Source organism: Oncorhynchus mykiss, chromosome 17 (assembly GCF_013265735.2).
Source record: "Oncorhynchus mykiss isolate Arlee chromosome 17, USDA_OmykA_1.1, whole genome shotgun sequence".
In the NCBI taxonomy this organism is placed as follows: Eukaryota; Metazoa; Chordata; class Actinopteri; order Salmoniformes; family Salmonidae; genus Oncorhynchus; species Oncorhynchus mykiss.
Window position 1 is genome coordinate 65,593,643 of NC_048581.1, and position 17,891 is coordinate 65,611,533.

At 42.8% G+C, this 17,891-nt stretch overlaps 1 protein-coding gene across 10 annotated transcripts in view; it reads left to right on the top strand.

Moving 5' to 3' along the window:
• The window catches only part of LOC110516128 (transcription factor EB-like), a 69,721-nt gene that overhangs the window by 13,387 nt on the left and 38,443 nt on the right, over positions 1–17,891 (top strand). For 2 of the 10 annotated variants that reach the window (XM_036950459.1, XM_036950456.1), the window contains exons 1-2: positions 6,807–6,899; positions 13,622–13,715. The exons of 1 other annotated variant lie outside the window; for it this stretch is intronic. Coding sequence is in view for 4 of the 9 variants with exons in the window: in XM_036950451.1 (XP_036806346.1) it covers positions 16,891–16,968 (78 nt within the window). In the remaining 5 variants the exon portion in view is untranslated. Of the gene's footprint in view, positions 1–6,497; positions 6,900–13,621; positions 13,716–16,723; positions 16,969–17,891 lie in introns of those variants that run through there. 7 more of the 10 variants (XM_036950457.1, XM_036950455.1, XM_036950451.1 and 4 more) reach the window with 5 other exon arrangements.

The window sequence follows — 17,891 nt, forward strand, 5'->3', positions numbered from 1 at the left end:
ATTTCTGTGCTTCCAACTTTGTGGCATCAGTTTGGGGAAGGGACACAGCCCGGACCTCAACCCCATCAAACACCTTTGGGATGAATTGGAACACCGACTGCGAGCCAGGCCTAATCGCCCAACATCAGTGCCCGACCTCACTAATGCTCTTTTGGCTGAATGGAAGCAAGTCCCCACAGCAACGTTCAAACATCTAGTGGAAACCCTTCCCAGAAGAGTGGAGGCTGTTATAGCAGCAATGTTACAACATCTAGTGGAAAGCCTTCCCAGAAGAGTGGAGGCTGTTATAGCAGCACTATCCCAACATCTAGTGGAAAGCCTTCCCAGAAGAGTGGAGGCTGTTATAGCAGCAATGTTCCAACATCTAGTGGAAAGCCTTCCCAGAAGAATGGAGGCTGTTATAGCGGCACTGTCCCAACATCTAGTGGAAAGCCTTCCCAGAAGAGTGGAGGCTGTTAGAGCAGCAAAGGGGGGACCTGCTATGCGGAGCGGAGCAGGTGAACCCAAGAGCAGACTCAGACGAGGAAACTGGGATAAGGTAACCAAGGTATTTATTGAAAAACAGGGGGAAGATGGGATGAAGGCCAGGGAAAGCTCTGGCATGTTGCAGGGAGCCAGGTGCTGAGGCTGAGGCTGGAGCGAGGGCAGTTAGGGATGGGGAAGCAGGTCCGGAGAGGAAGCCAAGGAAACAGTAGAGTGGGGAGTCCAGGACAGGGTAGCAGGACTGACGAGACGTGGGACTGAAGACAGGGACCGGAGTCATAGTGGACAGAACTGTAGTGGAGAGGAAAACAGCGTCAGGCAAGGGAAAACAGGATCTATGCAGGAACAAACGGCTAAAAACGCAGACTGACTGAGCAGAGGTTACAATCTGGCAGTGTGGAAGTGGCAGGACTGAGTATTTGATTATGTCTTGATTATGGAACAGGTGCAGCTGGGGATCTGCTCTGCCTCCAGCACACCTGTCTCCGCCCACACAATCACACACAGAGAGAGAGGAAGAGGGAGCGAGCGCTGGGGGAGTGGGGGCAGGTTAGGGAGACACAGGATGAGCAGTAGAGGGCGTGAGCAGATGTAACAGGACCAACTCCATATTAATGCCCATGGTTTTGGAATGAGATGTTCAACGAGCAGGTGTCCACATACTTTTGATCATATTGTGTACTATAAAGTACAAAAGCTATGGTCAGAATTAGAACGTTGGCTGTCAAGAAGTATTACAATGTAAATGAAGATTTAATCCGTCTGTCAGCATATTTCAAGACATGGCATATGAGTGCCGGAAATCAACCAATCCTCCGTCACTAACACGATGGAAAGGTCAAATGCTTTATTATCTGATGGTTGAAAGTGTGTGGGTGACGGAGAGGAACATTGGTTTAAAGTGATGAGAGTGATGCGGAAGATGGGGGTGTGAGCAGGTGGGTCTGGGCAGGGGTGATGTTGTGGATGTTTGTGTGCATCTGTATGTGTATGTTATGTATTGTAAAAAAAGAATAATAAAAACATTGGAAAAAAAGAACATGCCCTGGCATTCCGTCTGGCCCGGCGGCCAGACTGTTAATTGTTCATCTGTTTCAAAGTTTTGCTCCCATCGGAGCTCTCTTCATAATTTAGCTCTCATCCAGAAGGATTTACAGGAGAAATTGCTCAAGGGGACATCGATTTCTTTTTCACCTAGTCTCCTCTTGATTTAAACCAGCAACCTTTTGGTTACTGGTCCAACTCTCTTACCCGCTAGGCTACCTGATCACACAGTCTTCCAGAAAAACAGGGGCTTTCATGCAAGGCATAGTGTTATATTCCTTGAAATGAACATTAAAGGCATTTAGCTCATTTGGGAGTTCTGCATTGCTGGGCAAGTCATGTCTGGGTTTCCTTTAGTAATCTGATATCATCTACAAGTCCTGCCACGTAAAGTGAGCTCAAAAGTATTGGGACAGTGACTCATTTTGTTGTTCTTTTGTCTCTGTACTCTAGCACTTTGAAATTATATAATGACTATGAGGTTAATGATACAATGACTATGAGGTTAATGATACAATGACTATGAGGTAAATTATACAATGACTATGAGGTCAATGATACAATGACTATGAGGTCAATGATACAATGACTATGAGGTCAATGATTCAATGACTAGGAGGTCAATTATACAATGACTATGAGGTTAATGATACAGTAACTAGGTTAATGATACAATGACTATGAGGTCAATTATACAATGACTATGAGGTTAATGATACAGTAACTAGGTTAATGATACAATGACTATGAGGTCAATGATACAATGACTATGAGGTCAATGATACAATGACTACGAGGTCAATGATACAATGACTACGAGGTCAATGATACAATGACTACGAGGTCAATGATACAATGACTACGAGGTCAATGATACAATGACTATGAGGTCAATGATACAATGACTATGAGGTCAATGATACAATGACTATGAGGTCAATGATACAATGACTATGAGGTCAATGATTCAATGACTATGAGGTCAATGATACAATGACTATGAGGTCAATGATACAATGACTATGAGGTCAATGATACAATGACTATGAGGTCAATGATACAATGACTATGAGGTCAATGATACAATGACTATGAGGTCAATGATACAATGACTATGAGGTCAATGATTCAATGACTATGAGGTCAATTATACAATGACTATGAGGTTAATGATACAGTAACTAGGTTAATGATACAATGACTATGAGGTCAATTATACAATGACTATGAGGTTAATGATACAGTAACTAGGTTAATGATACAATGACTATGAGGTCAATGATACAATGACTATGAGGTCAATGATACAATGACTATGAGGTCAATGATACAATGACTATGAGGTCAATGATACAATGACTATGAGGTCAATGATACAATGACTATGAGGTCAATGATACAATGACTATGAGGTCAATGATTCAATGACTATGATGTTAATGATACAATGACTATGAGGTCAATGATAAAATGACTATGATGTTAATGGTACAATGGCTATGAGGTTAATGATACAATGACTATGAGGTTAATGATACAGTAACTAGGTTAATGATACAATGACTATGAGGTTAAAGTGCAGACTGTCAGCTGTAATTTGAGGGTATTTCCATCCATATTGGGTGAACCTATAGAAATTACAGCACTTTTTGTACATTAACCCCCCCATTTTAAGGGACCAAAAGTATTCGGACAAATTCTCTTATACAGTATGTGTATTAAAGTAGGTCCCACATTCCTAGAACGCAATGATCACATCAAGCTTGTGACTCTACAAACTTGTTGGATGCATTTGCTGTTTGTTTTGGTTGTGTTTCAGATTATTTTCTGCCCAATACAAATGAATGGTGAATAATGCATTGTGTCATTTTAGAGTCACTTTTACTGTAAATTAGAATAGAATATGTTTCTGAACACTTCTACATTAATGTGGATGCTAGCATGATTACGGATCATCATGCATGAATTGTGAATAATGATGAGTAAGAAAGTTACAGGCACACATATATACTCCCCCTAAGACATGCTGAACTCTCACAATTACAAGAACAGGGGAGGTTAGCATTTTCCGGGGGGCGGGGTATGATACAGTATTTGTACGTCTGTAACTTTCTGACTCAGTATTTGGTCCCCATGAGGACAGTAAAACAAACCTGTGTGTGGGCCCAGCCTCCTCTCTCCATAGGCCATTGTCAGGAGCACAAGGCTTTCTTGGTCAGATTTCCATCCCACACAGACGCTTATGGATTGGTCAACAACAACCGGCATGCAGCTGCTCTAGCCAATCAGCAGGTTGCCTGCCCCAGCCCTGCCCTTGCCCCAAAATAACACTGTAAATACACTGCAGTCTCTATCAGGCTATTAAAGGTGCCCCAGTGTGTTTGCAAACAAGGCCTTGTTGTTAGCACGTATGAATGTGAGAACCATGCCTCCCAGTGTTTCAGTGAGCCTATGAGACGAGAGTTCAGTGCAAGTCTGTGTCTCCTCATACCGCTGAAACTAATGTCTGAATATATCCAGTAGGTTTGGATGCAAACCATAAGCTGAGGATGGAGAGACCCCAGCAGAGAGGTGGAAGAGGGGAAGCGTTGGGTACGCTGGCCCTTTTTAAAGCACAACACGCTTCCCCTTAAAAAAGCCTAACTAAATCAGCCTGCTGAATCTCTCTGTTGTTGGTGGTGTGTCACCCTGGGGCAGATCCTGATTGATTAGTCAAAGGCCACATTCTAAAACACACTGACCAACCAATCAATACGCTCGACATACAGCTCTGTCCACAATGCTCTCCAGAGCCATACTGTGGTGTGAGATAGAGTTTGGCCATCATAATTTCAACCAATAGCATTAGGATAAACATAACTATATTATATAACTAGAACACATAGCTGATAATACTCAAGGGCCCAGAGAATTTGCAGAATTCTAAATCCTGTTTGATTGAAGGTCCATAAAAATGTGTTGTATTGAAGAGGTCATGACCTTTAGAGGATTAACCTATGTTCAGCATGCTGTTCCATTGTCCGAGGTCACATAGCCAGGAAATGCATACAACAACAGTGTTGTTGGTTCTGATTGGTTATATATTTAGTAAATGCTGTTCAGTGACAAAATGATCTCATCAGGGTACGAGAGACAGCCAGATGTTCAGGATTTTCTTATCCTTACTACTGTACCTAGCAACTGTCCCATTCACCTTCTTATCACTTTGATTATCACTTACTGTGGTATCACCATGGTTATCTGTATGAGTAACAGCTGCAACCCAGGAGGAGTTAGCTGAAACCCACTAGTTGGTCCTGCCCATCATGTGGGAAACACGGGCCATGTTCAAGAGAATCAAAAATCTGATTTATTCTGGGTCAACTGGGACTGACTGATCTACAAAATAGTTATTTGTGATGCAAGGTTTTTAATGTCACTTGCAGAGTGAAATGCCTTTTGTACATCAGTGAATCACGGCTTGCTGGCAGTGCCGTTTGCAATGTTGAACAAGCCCACTGCCTTCCACAACTGCACTGAGGGGAGGAATTGGGTTTTTGTTTTGTCTTGATTTGTTTTGTCTGGTCGTTCCTTTGAGTGATCACATGACTTGAGGTTCTTGTAAACATGAACCCTGTGACCCAGGCAATCACAGGGTCGCTCTGTGTGTGTGAGTCAGTTGTTATGCAACCTCGTTTCTGGTAAAGTGAACCTCACACTTCCTGTAAAATCACTACTACATGAAGAAGGAGCTTTTCTCCTCTGTAGAGACTCTGAGGGGTTCAGCCTATCAGGGAGGTTGGTACAAAGATCTTTAGTGGTTCACCCTATCAGACGTGTCTGAACAGGATCGGTACAGAGACTCCGCTACACAGCCAACTGGAGGGGCCAGAAAAAAGACCCTCAGGGACACAGACTATGAGACCTTGGCGTGGTACAGCATAGTGGAGAGGTGTGGCTGGGGAGTGAACTGAGTCACTTCTCTGGGGTCAGGCTGTCGAGACACTGTCTTCCATCTCTCATCTGTGTGTCAACACCAGACCTGAATCGGGAAACAGGATAGGATCTCGTAAAGGGGCAAAATGGGAATGGGAAGTAGGTAGAAGCTGCCCTTAGCGACTGATACAGGGTCAGATGTTATTTAATTAATCCCTCTAATGATTTAGGATTGTGAGTAGGGTAATCTGGTCAAATACTACCTAGAGTGCAGATTTGCACCAGCAGAGGGGGCTAAACTATTTTCTGAACAGACTGGAGAGAAACTCTTACCTGTGTACAGGTAGAATGTGTGGTTGTGGTGGGAGTGAGGGAGGGGGGTTAAAGGACACAGACTGAGTGAACACAGTGCACAGTTCCTGAATGTACAATCCACATATCACTTATTTTTTTAGTAAGCTATCATTCAATCAGTATCAACCTGTTTGGACCAACTTTTCCTTAAAATAATCACAAGGACGGACATGTTTAAAAAAAGTTATCATTGTTGTCATGGTATGGGAAATCTGTGATTCAGTTTGTTGTGGTTGTTCACCTAAATGGTTTGTGCAACGTTTGATTCTGCCTCTGTACTGATGCCTTTGTCTCAGCAATGTCATTCCTTAGGCTGGTAGCTGATGGAAAATGCCCTCATTCATTTCCAGTCAGTCATTGTTAATAGCAGAGGGAGTTGTTGCTCACATGATTGAACAGCATTCTGTCATGTAACAGACAACATTATGGTCTGCTACCATTCTGTTGAAGATACCAAGCACTATAAACATGTCATACCTGTGTGTGTTATCAGAGAGCCTTATCGCTCGGAGAGCCTTATCACTGTGGAAGTGTGTGTGTGGACACTGTGGAAGTGTGTGTGTGTGTCAGTGGAGTTTGTGCGATTCAACGGCGTCACGCCCCTTCTCTCAATCAGAAACGTAGCTGCCCCCTCTTTCTTGGCATTTGTGTCTGTGTTTTTGTGTGCGTTTCAGCCATACTCACAGCTCACAGGGAAGGGGAATGGATTTCCCAGCTTGGGGGCAGAGTTCTGTGGGAGTTCTGTGTGTGTGTGTTTGACAGGGGGCATCTGCTGCGGGGTTCCGGACACTGAGTCCCCTTTGTTCCTCCCACGGACAGCGATATTCTGGACACCCTGGCATTCATTTATGAGGAGGAGGAGGAGGAAACGCAGTTGGTTTGGGGAGGAAGGGGCAGTGACTAACCCTGTCCCTGTGACTCTTTGAGTGGAGAGGCGCGGTGTCACGAGCAGAGACCAGAGAGAGACTGTATAAGAGCTCAACCCAGCTAGCAGAGTACTCTCTCTGAGTGTCTGTATGAACGGTGTGTAGTGGTAGAGGTGTCTGGAATACAGTAACAGACAGTATGTTGATCTGACGATTGTTGAATTGTCCTTCTCCCTGGTAAGGATGTAGGATCATCCGTGTCGTGATCTTTCCCCCCTTCTGCCTCTGTTTCCATCTGGCTGTGGGATTGTCTCTCTTTGGATATAATAGGATACAATATGACTGGACTCTGGAATTTCCTTATGTGTTGGGTTGTGCTACTGACCGTATCAGCAGTTTGTGACTGGACAGTAAGCAAGAAATTAGATATAATTTGTGACTGGACTGTAAGCAAGGAATGAGATATAATTTGTCCCTGGGCAAATAGGTTGTTTGAATACATGCTTTGTGTGGTGGGTTGGTGAGTAGACTGGCTTCATTGAGTCACAGATATATCCTTGTATAATGGATAACTTGCCATGGAGAATGGAACAGTCATGTTTATATAAGATTGGATGGAAATCTCAGTTATGTACATCTGAACTGCTACTGTAACTGTTACTGTAACTAGCTGTTACTGTTACTGCTCCTGTTACTGCTACTGCTACTGCAACTGTTACTGTAACTGCTACTGTTACTGTAACTAGTTGTTACTACTACTGTAACTGCTACTGCAACTGTTACTGTAACTGCAACTGTTACTGTTACTGCAACTGTTACTGTTACTGCAACTGTTACTGTTACTGCAACTGTTACTGTTACTGCTATTGCTACTGCAACTGTTACTGTAACTGCAACTGTTACTGTTACTGCAACTGTTACTGTTACTGCTATTGCTACTGCAACTGTTACTGCTACTGTAGCTGTTACTGCTACTGTAACTGCTACTGTTACTGCTACTGTAACTGCTGCTGCTACTGTAACTGCTACTGCTACTGTAACTGCTACTGCAACTGTTACTGTAACTGCAACTGTTACTGTTACTGCAACTGTTACTGTTACTGCAACTGTTACTGTTACTGCAACTGTTACTGTTACTGCTATTGCTACTGCAACTGTTACTGTAACTGCAACTGTTACTGTTACTGCAACTGTTACTGTTACTGCTATTGCTACTGCAACTGTTACTGCTACTGTAGCTGTTACTGCTACTGTAACTGCTACTGTTACTGCTACTGTAACTGCTGCTGCTACTGTAACTGCTACTGCTACTGTAACTGCTACTGTTACTGTTACTGCTAATGTTACTGCAACTTCTACTGTTACTGTAACTGCTACTTCTACTGTAACTGTTACTGTTACTGCTACTGTAACTGCTACTGTAACTGCTACTGTTACTGCTACTGCAATTGCTACTGTAACTGCTACTGTTACTGTAACTGCAACTGTTACTGTTACTGCTAGTGTTACTGTAACTGCTACTGTTACTGCAACTGCTACTGTTACTGCTACTGTTACTGCTACTGTAACTGCTACTGTTACTGCTACTGTAACTGCTACTGTAACTGCCTCTGTAACTGTTACTGCTACTGTTACTGTAACTGTTACTGCTACTGCAACTGCAACTTTTACTGTTACTGCAACTGCTACTGCTACTGTAACTGCTACTGCTACTGTTACTGTTACTGCTACTGCAACTGCAACTTCTACTGCTACTGCAACTGATACTGCTACTGTTACTGTTACTGCAACTGCTAATGTTACTGCTAGTGTTACTGCTAGTGTTACTGCTACTGTAACTGCTACTGTAACTAACTGTTACTGTTACTTCTACTGTTACTGCACCTGTTACTGTTACTTCTACTGTTACTGCACCTGCTAATGTTACTGTTACTGTTACTGCTACTGTTACTGTAACTGTTACTGCTACTGTAACTGTTACTGCAACTGCTACTGTAACTGTTACTGTAACTGATACTGCAACTGTTACTGATACTGTTACTGTTACTGCAACTGTTACTGATACTGTTACTGTTACTGTAACTGCTACTGTTACTGATACTGCTACTGTTACTGCTACTGTTACTGATACTGCAACTGTTACTGTTACTGCAACTGTTACTGATACTGTTACTGACTGATACTGTTACTGTAACTGTTACTGCTACTGCTACTATTACTGCTACTGGTACTGCTACTGGTACTGCTACTGTAACTGCTAATGCTATTGTAACTGCTACTGTAACTATTACTGCTACTGCAACTGTAACTGCTACTGTTACTGTAACTGCTACTGTAACTATTACTGTTACTGCTACTGTTACTGCTACTGTTATTGCAACTGTTACTTTTACTGCTACTGCAACTGCTACTGTAACTGCTACTGTTACTGTAACTGTTACTGCTACTGCTGCTGCTACTGTTACTGCAACTGCTACTGTTACTGTTACTGCTACTGTAACTGCAACTAACTGTTACTGTAACTTACTGTTACTTCTACTGTTACTGCACCTGCTACTGTTACTGCTACTGTAACTGTAACTGTTACTGCTACTGTTACTGCAACTGCAACTGCAACTGCTACTGTTATTGTTACTGTAACTTCTACTGCAACTGTTACTGCTACTGCTACTGTTACTGATACTGCAACTGTTACTGCTACTGTAACTGTTACTGTAACTGATACTGTAACTGTTACTGTTACTGCTACTGCTACTGTTACTGATACTGCAACGGATACTGCAACTGTTACTGATACTGATACTGCTACTGCTACTGTTACTGCTACTGTTACTGATACTGCAACTGATACTGTAACTGCTACTGCTACTGCTACTGTTACAGCTACTGTTACTGTTACTGCTACTGTTACTGTAACTGCTATTGTTACTGCTACTGCTACTGTTACTGCTACTGTTACTGTTACTGCTACTGCTACTGTAACTGTTACTGTAACTATTACTGCTACTGTTACTGCTACTGTTACTGCTACTGTTACTGCTACTGCTACTGCTACTGTTTTTGCAGCTGTTACTTTTACTGCTACTGCTACTGTTACTGCAACTGCTACTGTTACTGCTAATGTTACTGCTACTGTAACCTCTACTGTAACTAACTGTTACTGTAACTAACTGTTACTGTTACTGTAACTGCTACTGTTGCTGCTACTGTAACTATTACTGCTACGGTTACTGCTACTGTTACTGGTAGCTGTTACTGCTACTGTCACTGCTACTGCTACTTCTATTGCTACTGTTACTGCTACTGCAATTGTTACTGCTACTGCTACGGTTACTTCTATTGCTACTGTTACTGATACTGCTGCTGTTGCTGTTACTTATACTGTTACTGCTACTGTAACTGTTACTGCTACTGCTACTGGTACTGCAACTGTTACTGCAACTGTTTCCGTTACTGATACTGCTACTGTTACTGCGACTGTTACTGTTACTGATACTGCTACTGTTACTGCTACTGTCACTGATACTGCAACTGATACTGTAACTGCTACTGCTACTGTTACAGCTACTGTTACTGTAACTGCTACTGTTACTGCTACTGCTACTGTAACTGTTACTGCTACTGCTACTGTTACTGTTACTGCTGCTGCTACTGTTACTGTTACTGTTACTGCTACTGCTACTTCTATTGCTACTGCTGCTGTTACTGCTACTGTTATTGCAGCTGTTACTTTTACTGCTACTGCAACTGCTACTGTAACTGCAACTGCTACTGTTACTTTAACTGTTACTGCTACTGCTACTGTTACTGCAACTGCTACTGTTACTGCTAATGTTACTGCTACTGTAACTTCTACTGTAACTAACTGTTACTGTAACTAACTGTTACTGTAACTGTTACTGCTACTGTTGCTGCTACTGTAACTGTTACTGCTACGGTTACTGCTACGGTTACTGCTACTGTTACTGCTACTGTTACTGTAACTTCTACTGTAACTGCAACTGCAACTGTTACTGCTACTGCTACTGCTACTGTTACTATTACTGATACTGTAATTGTTACTGTAACTGTTACTGTAACTGTTACTGTAACTGTTACTGTTACTGCTACTGCTACTGTTACTATTACTGATACTGTAATTGTTACTGTAACTGTTACTGTAACTGTTACTGTAACTGTTACTGATACTGTTACTGCAACTGTTACTGCAACTGCTACTGCTACTGTTACTATTACTGATACTGCTACTGTTACTGTTACTGTAACTGTTACTGTTACTGTAACTGTTACTGCAACTGATACTGCAACTGCTACTGCTACTGTTACTATTACTGTTACTATTACTGATACTGTAACTGTTACTGATACTGTTACTGATACTGAAACTGTTACTGCAACTGTTACTGCAACTGTTACTGCAACTGTTACTGCAACTGTTTCCGTTACTGTTACTGCTACTGTTACTGCGACTGCTACTGCTACTGTTACTGTTACTGCTGCTGTTGCTGTTACTGCTACTGGTACTGCTACTTCTATTGCTACTGCTACTGTTACTGCTGCTGTTACTGCTACTGTTACTTATATTGCTACTGCTACTGCAACTGCAACTTCTACTGTTACTGCTACTGTAACTGTTACTGCTACTGCTACTTCTTTCGTTGTCACAGTCAGTGAAAAAAAATGTATTTCGAAGCTTAATGTTATCTTCTGTAATTTATACTGAAATTGGTAGTGTCCACTGGCTACTGATACTGCTCCTATATTAGGGCTATAATGTGTGTCTGTTGTATTTGGAAGTGAAATAGTCATTTCTCAGGTCTGAATCAGTTCCTGATTAGTGGGGCAGGATGAAAACCTGGAGTTCTTTGGACCTGAATGTGAAGAGCCCTTGTTTATGGTTTGTGGTTGATATGGATGTTTCCCTGGCCTAGTGTAACAGGAAGTTGTTGCCTCACTCCTGATCTTAGGAGTTGTGAAATCCAAGGCGATGAGGAAGGGAAACATAGAGTTGTGCTTGATTTGGTGATCTAGCCCTTTTGTCTTTACCTAAGACTGTTTTGAATATGAAAAGGACTGCACCTCTCATTGTAAAGTGTATTTCTCTCTTCGTCTTTTCCACTGACATAAAGATGTGGACAGGTGAAAGCTGCATCCTGGTAACGTACATGCTGAGCTCCTCCTCTTCCTCCCTGTCGAGCATAAGGCCTCAGAAAGCCTCCGCCATGCTGGGTGGCCCTCCGCTTGCCCTCTGCTTTCTGATCAGTGCCAATGAAGGAGATGAAGCTACTTTGGGACTTGAGATCTACCCCATTTAAGTAATGTGCTGAGCTCATGGTTTCGGAGGGTAGGCCGGAATATGGGGGGGTATTTTTAGAGTTCTGTTGACTCCAAACTAACAGAACAGGAGATGAAGGGATGAATGTGTTATTAGTGTGTAATTTCTCAGTTTGTCTGCTAGTTCACTGAAATGGATTTCAGAACCTTACATGTTAAGTCATAATATATGAGCAGCTTCATAAATCACAGCCTCCTCAGGTGTATATGCCGTTGTGATTAATGCTTTCGAGAACTATTGCAGCCAAATGTAAACTCCTCATCACATCATGCACATACGCACACACACCCACACGGTCCATTGCATCAATTGTTTTGGAAAGTAATTTCTATTATAAGCTTGAGCATGTCCACCTGTTGCCTCACCATGGCCTATGATGCCAGACCACCTGACTAGAACAGTTCCTTCTACTACTGTACTATCACCATGTACTCCCTTCTACTACTATACTATCACCATGTACTCCTTCTACTACTATACTATCACCATGTACTCCCTTCTACTACTATACTATCACCATGTACTCCCTTCTACTACTGTACTATCACCATGTACTACTGTACTATCACCATGGCCTATGATGCCAGACCACCTGACTAGAACAGTTCCTTCTACTACTGTACTATCACCATGTACTCCCTTCTACTACTATACTATCACCATGTACTCCTTCTACTACTATACTATCACCATGTACTCCTTCTACTACTGTACTATCACCATGTACTACTGTACTATCACCATGTACTACTGTACTATCACCATGTACTACTGTACTTTCACCATGTACTACTGTACTATCACCATGTACTCCCTTCTACTACTGTACTATCACCATGTACTCCCTTCTACTACTATACTATCACCATGGCCTATGATGCCAGACCACCTGACTAGAACAGTTCCTTCTACTACTATACTATCACCATGTACTACTGTACTTTCACCATGTACTACTGTACTATCACCATGTACTCCCTTCTACTACTGTACTATCACCATGTACTCCCTTCTACTACTATACTATCACCATGGCCTATGATGCCAGACCACCTGACTAGAACAGTTCCTTCTACTACTATACTATCACCATGTACTCCTTCTACTACTGTACTATCACCATGTACTCCCTTCTACTACTGTACTATCACCATGTACTCCCTTCTACTACTGTACTATCACCATGTACTCCTTCTACTACTATACTATCACCATGTACTCCCTTCTACTACTATACTATCACCATGCACTCGCTTCTACTACTATACTATCACCATGCACTCCCTTGTACAACTATACTATCACCATGTGCTCCCTTGTACTACTGTACTATCACCATGTGCTCCCTTGTACTACTGTACTATCACCATGTGCTCCCTTGTACTACTGTACTATCACCATGTGCTCCCTTGTACTACTGTACTATCACCATGTGCTCCCTTGTACTACTGTACTATCACCATGTGCTCCCTTGTACTACTGTACTATCACCATGTGCTCCATTGTACTACTGTACTATCACCATGTGCTCCATTGTACTACTGTAGTATCACCAGGTACTACCTTGTACTACCTGAATGTGTATAGCTGTATCTCATTGGTTTCTCTCTCTCTCTGTCTGTAGTTTGCAGCCCACCATCTCCGGGGTGTCTAGAGATGTAGAGATCAGCGTGAGGAGCACAGCCCCATCTTTCCCAGCAGCACTTTCTCACCAAGAGGTAACATAACATCACTGTATGTTTATACAGTGCCTTGCGAAAGTATTCGGCCCCCTTGAACTTTGCGACCTTTTGCCACATTTCAGGCTTCAAACATAAAGATATAAAACTGTATTTTTTGTGAAGAATCAACAACAAGTGGGACACAATCATGAAGTGGAACGACATTTACTGGATATTTCAAACTTTTTTAACAAATCAAAAACTGAAAAATTGGGCGTGCAAAATTATTCAGCCCCTTTACTTTCAGTGCAGGAAACTCTCTCCAGAAGTTCAGTGAGGATCTCTGAATGATCCAATGTTGACCTAAATGACTAATGATGATAAATACAATCCACCTGTGTGTAATCAAGTCTCCGTATAAATGCACCTGCACTGTGATAGTCTCAGAGGTCCGTTAAAAGCGCAGAGAGCATCATGAAGAACAAGGAACACACCAGGCAGGTCCGAGATACTGTTGTGAAGAAGTTTAAAGCCGGATTTGGATACACAAAGATTTCCCAAGCTTTAAACATCCCAAGGAGCACTGTGCAAGCGATAATATTGAAATGGAAGGAGTATCAGACCACTGCAAATCTACCAAGACCTGGCCGTCCCTCTAAACTTTCAGCTCATACAAGGAGAAGACTGATCAGAGATGCAGCCAAGAGGCCCATGATCACTCTGGATGAACTGCAGAGATCTACAGCTGAGGTGGGAGACTCTGTCCATAGGACAACAATCAGTCGTATATTGCACAAATCTGGCCTTTATGGAAGGATGGCAAGAAGAAAGCCATTTCTTAAAGATATCCATAAAAAGTGTTGTTTAAAGTTTGCCACAAGCCACCTGGGAGACACACCAAACATGTGGAAGAAGGTGCTCTGGTCAGATGAAACCAAAATTGAACTTTTTGGCAACAATGCAAAACGTTATGTTTGGCGTAAAAGCAACACAGCTCATCACCCTGAACACACCATCCCCACTGTCAAACATGGTGGTGGCAGCATCATGGTTTGGGCCTGCTTTTCTTCAGCAGGGACAGGGAAGATGGTTAAAATTGATGGGAAGATGGATGGAGCCAAATACAGGACCATTCTGGAGGAAAACCTGATGGAGTCTGCAAAAGACCTGAGACTGGGACGGAGATTTGTCTTCCAACAAGACAATGATCCAAAACATAAAGCAAAATCTACAATGGAATGGTTCAAAAATAAACATATCCAGGTGTTAGAATTGTCAAGTCAAAGTCCAGACCTGAATCTAATCGAGAATCTGTGGAAAGAACTGAAAACTGCTGTTCACAAATGATCTCCATCCAACCTCACTGAGCTCGAGCTGTTTTGCAAGGAGGAATGGGAAAAAATGTCAGTCTCTCGATGTGCAAAACTGATAGAGACATACCCCAAGCGACTTACAGCTGTAATCGCAGCAAAAGGTGGCGCTACAAAGTATTAACTTAAGGGGGCTGAATAATTTTGCACGCCCAATTTTTCAGTTTTTGATTTGTTAAAAAAGTTTGAAATATCCAATAAATGTCGTTCCACTTCATGATTATGTCCCACTTGTTGTTGATTCTTCACAAAAAAATACAGTTTTATATCTTCATGTTTGAAGCCTGAAATGTGGCAAAAGGTCGCAAAGTTCAAGGGGGCCGAATACTTTCGCAAGGCACTGTATCTCTGTGTGTTCCTGTGTGTTAGATACTGTATTCAGAGAGAAGGGGAGAAGCAGGGTGTGCCAGGGCTCATTTAAAAAAGGATTGCTATGTGAATGTGACTTCCCTGGTTAAATCATGGTTAAAAAAGAGAAGGTGAGAGATTGAGATATTCCTGGTCAGGTGGTATGACGTGCTAGTGATCAATCTTTAAGGAACTGGTGCCTGGGGTCACCTGGATTCACCTGCTCCTGACTCCTAACCTTTCTCTGTCCCTGTAGAGAAGCAGGGAAACCCCCAAACTCTCTGTTCTCTCTCGGGAGTCTCTGTGGTTGAGTCTTCTCAAACCACCTCTCCTCTCACAGAGTGGATACAGGCCGGCTCTGTCTGTGATCTCAGACGACGGTCGGTGTGTGCTTTGTGTGTTTAAAGTGTATTAGGTGTATCTGCTCTGAGGGTGAGCAGCAACTGTATACCATACACTGTCTCTCACAGTAAAGGAGGGAACCACGGAGGAAGTGGTGAGATGTGTGTGTTTCTCACTACCTACAGCGGTGTCTTGTATTGGATGACACTGCATCTGATGTAACCAAAATAAGATTCAGTAAAATGTCCCTATCATTTCCCATCAGACACCAGCCAAAGTTTCAGACTGAGAAATAATGGTTTTCAAATACCTGCGAATCAGATACAGTCGCTATTCAATTATACTGAATATCTATTTCTTGTTTTATCTACAGTACATCAAAACAGACCCTGGATCAGAAAAGTCAGTGGCAATACAGGAGCAGGGTTATGGTGTGTGTGTCTTTGGGGAAGTGTTGGGGGTCTGTGGGTTTAGAAGTTTAAGGTTAAGTTGTGTGTGTATAGTCAGAATCACGGTTAGGGTGTGTATCCATGGTCGTCGGATGCAGCTGTTTGTGTGCGTGAGACCAAACGGGAAGGAACAGGGGACTCACACTGTCACCATAGCAACTCTGACACATGACACCCCACCCTGACACCCCACTCGTCTGAGGTGTGTAGGTCTGCCGGTAACGGCTGTGTACCGGCTGTATGTTGGCATGCCACGGACACATTAGCGGAAGGTCTGTGTTCTGTGACAAGTGTTCCACACGGGCCCACGCACGAGACACAACACACAAGGGGACGGGCACAGGTACCAAATCTGACAGACCTCTCACCCACTCCTTCCTACTACCACATATACACGCACGCATACACACACACACACACACACACACATGCACACATGCGCACACACACACAGGGCTCAGGGGAACAGGGTGTTCTTCAAAAGGGGAACAGAGAGTGAGGAGTTATTTTGGGCTTTAGGTCGTGCCGACAGACATTTCACAGCGGAAAGGTGTGTGTGTGTGTGTGTGTGTGTGTGTGTGTACAGGCTTGTGTTTGTGGTAGTGAGAAGGGGGGTAGAAGTCTGTATGATTTTAAACCTGTGCCCGTCCCTTACTGGACAATCCTGGAACCCCCTTACCCAGGAATGACCAGTCTGTACTGATTGATTGGAACCTGGCTGAGATGAGCAGGAGGGCTGATTACACTCCAGTAAGATTACTACACTGTGTACTGGACACACTCGACATAATGCTGAGGGAGGTAAACATGCAGGATTTCATTCATACTTCTTCTGTTTGCTTGTGTTATTCATACAAATATCTTACACAGTATTTGTGAGCATTAAATGGATATGAAAGGAGGATGGGAGCGGAAAGAGTTGTCATTGATCTTAACCCGTTGTGATAACATGCACGAAGATAAGTTCGTTGTTGTCACTTTGTCACATCATGAATTGGCACCCGGACAGCCTATCATATCATGGTTTCCTTTATATGTTGAAATATAAACAGGTGTCTGTGTGCATCTATATCATCTTTCTATTCATGACGGTATTAAACTTCCATGAAAACTGTTGTACCAATGTCAAACTGTGTGTGTGTGGTTGTGTCTCTCAATGTGTGTCCTTCTATTGTCTATATTCATGTGGGTAACTCCAGGTGTGTGTGTCCTTCTATCCTCCCATTCCTCCTCCTGCAGCGTTGCTGTGCCCCTGCCATGGAAATAGACAGCTGCCTTTTTATTCTCTGGCACAGATGACCCACAATCCAGTTATAAACACACCCCTTATTTAGCTCTGCCCTGGGCAGAGACTGTAATAAGGAGTGTGGGTGTGGGTGGGTGTGCAGCCCTGATTTAGCTGCTGTGGGATGGCCGTTATAAGGAGCTAGCGGCAATGGCACCACCACAACTATAAATACACTCACACACATTGACAACCTGAGCTGATGTTCCAGCTTCTGTTCTCTCTGTCTGTCTGTGTGTCCGTGTGTGTGTTCGTGTGTGTTCGTGTGTGTGTGTGTCCGTGTGTGTGTCCGTGTGTGTGTCTGTGTGAGTACATCTCTGCACATGTACAATGTATGTGTAATTCCCAATGCTTGTACAATGTATGCTGTGTGTCTGTGTGCACGTGTATTTATGTTAGTACGTAAGTATCTGCATGAATATCAGCGAGTAAACGTGTT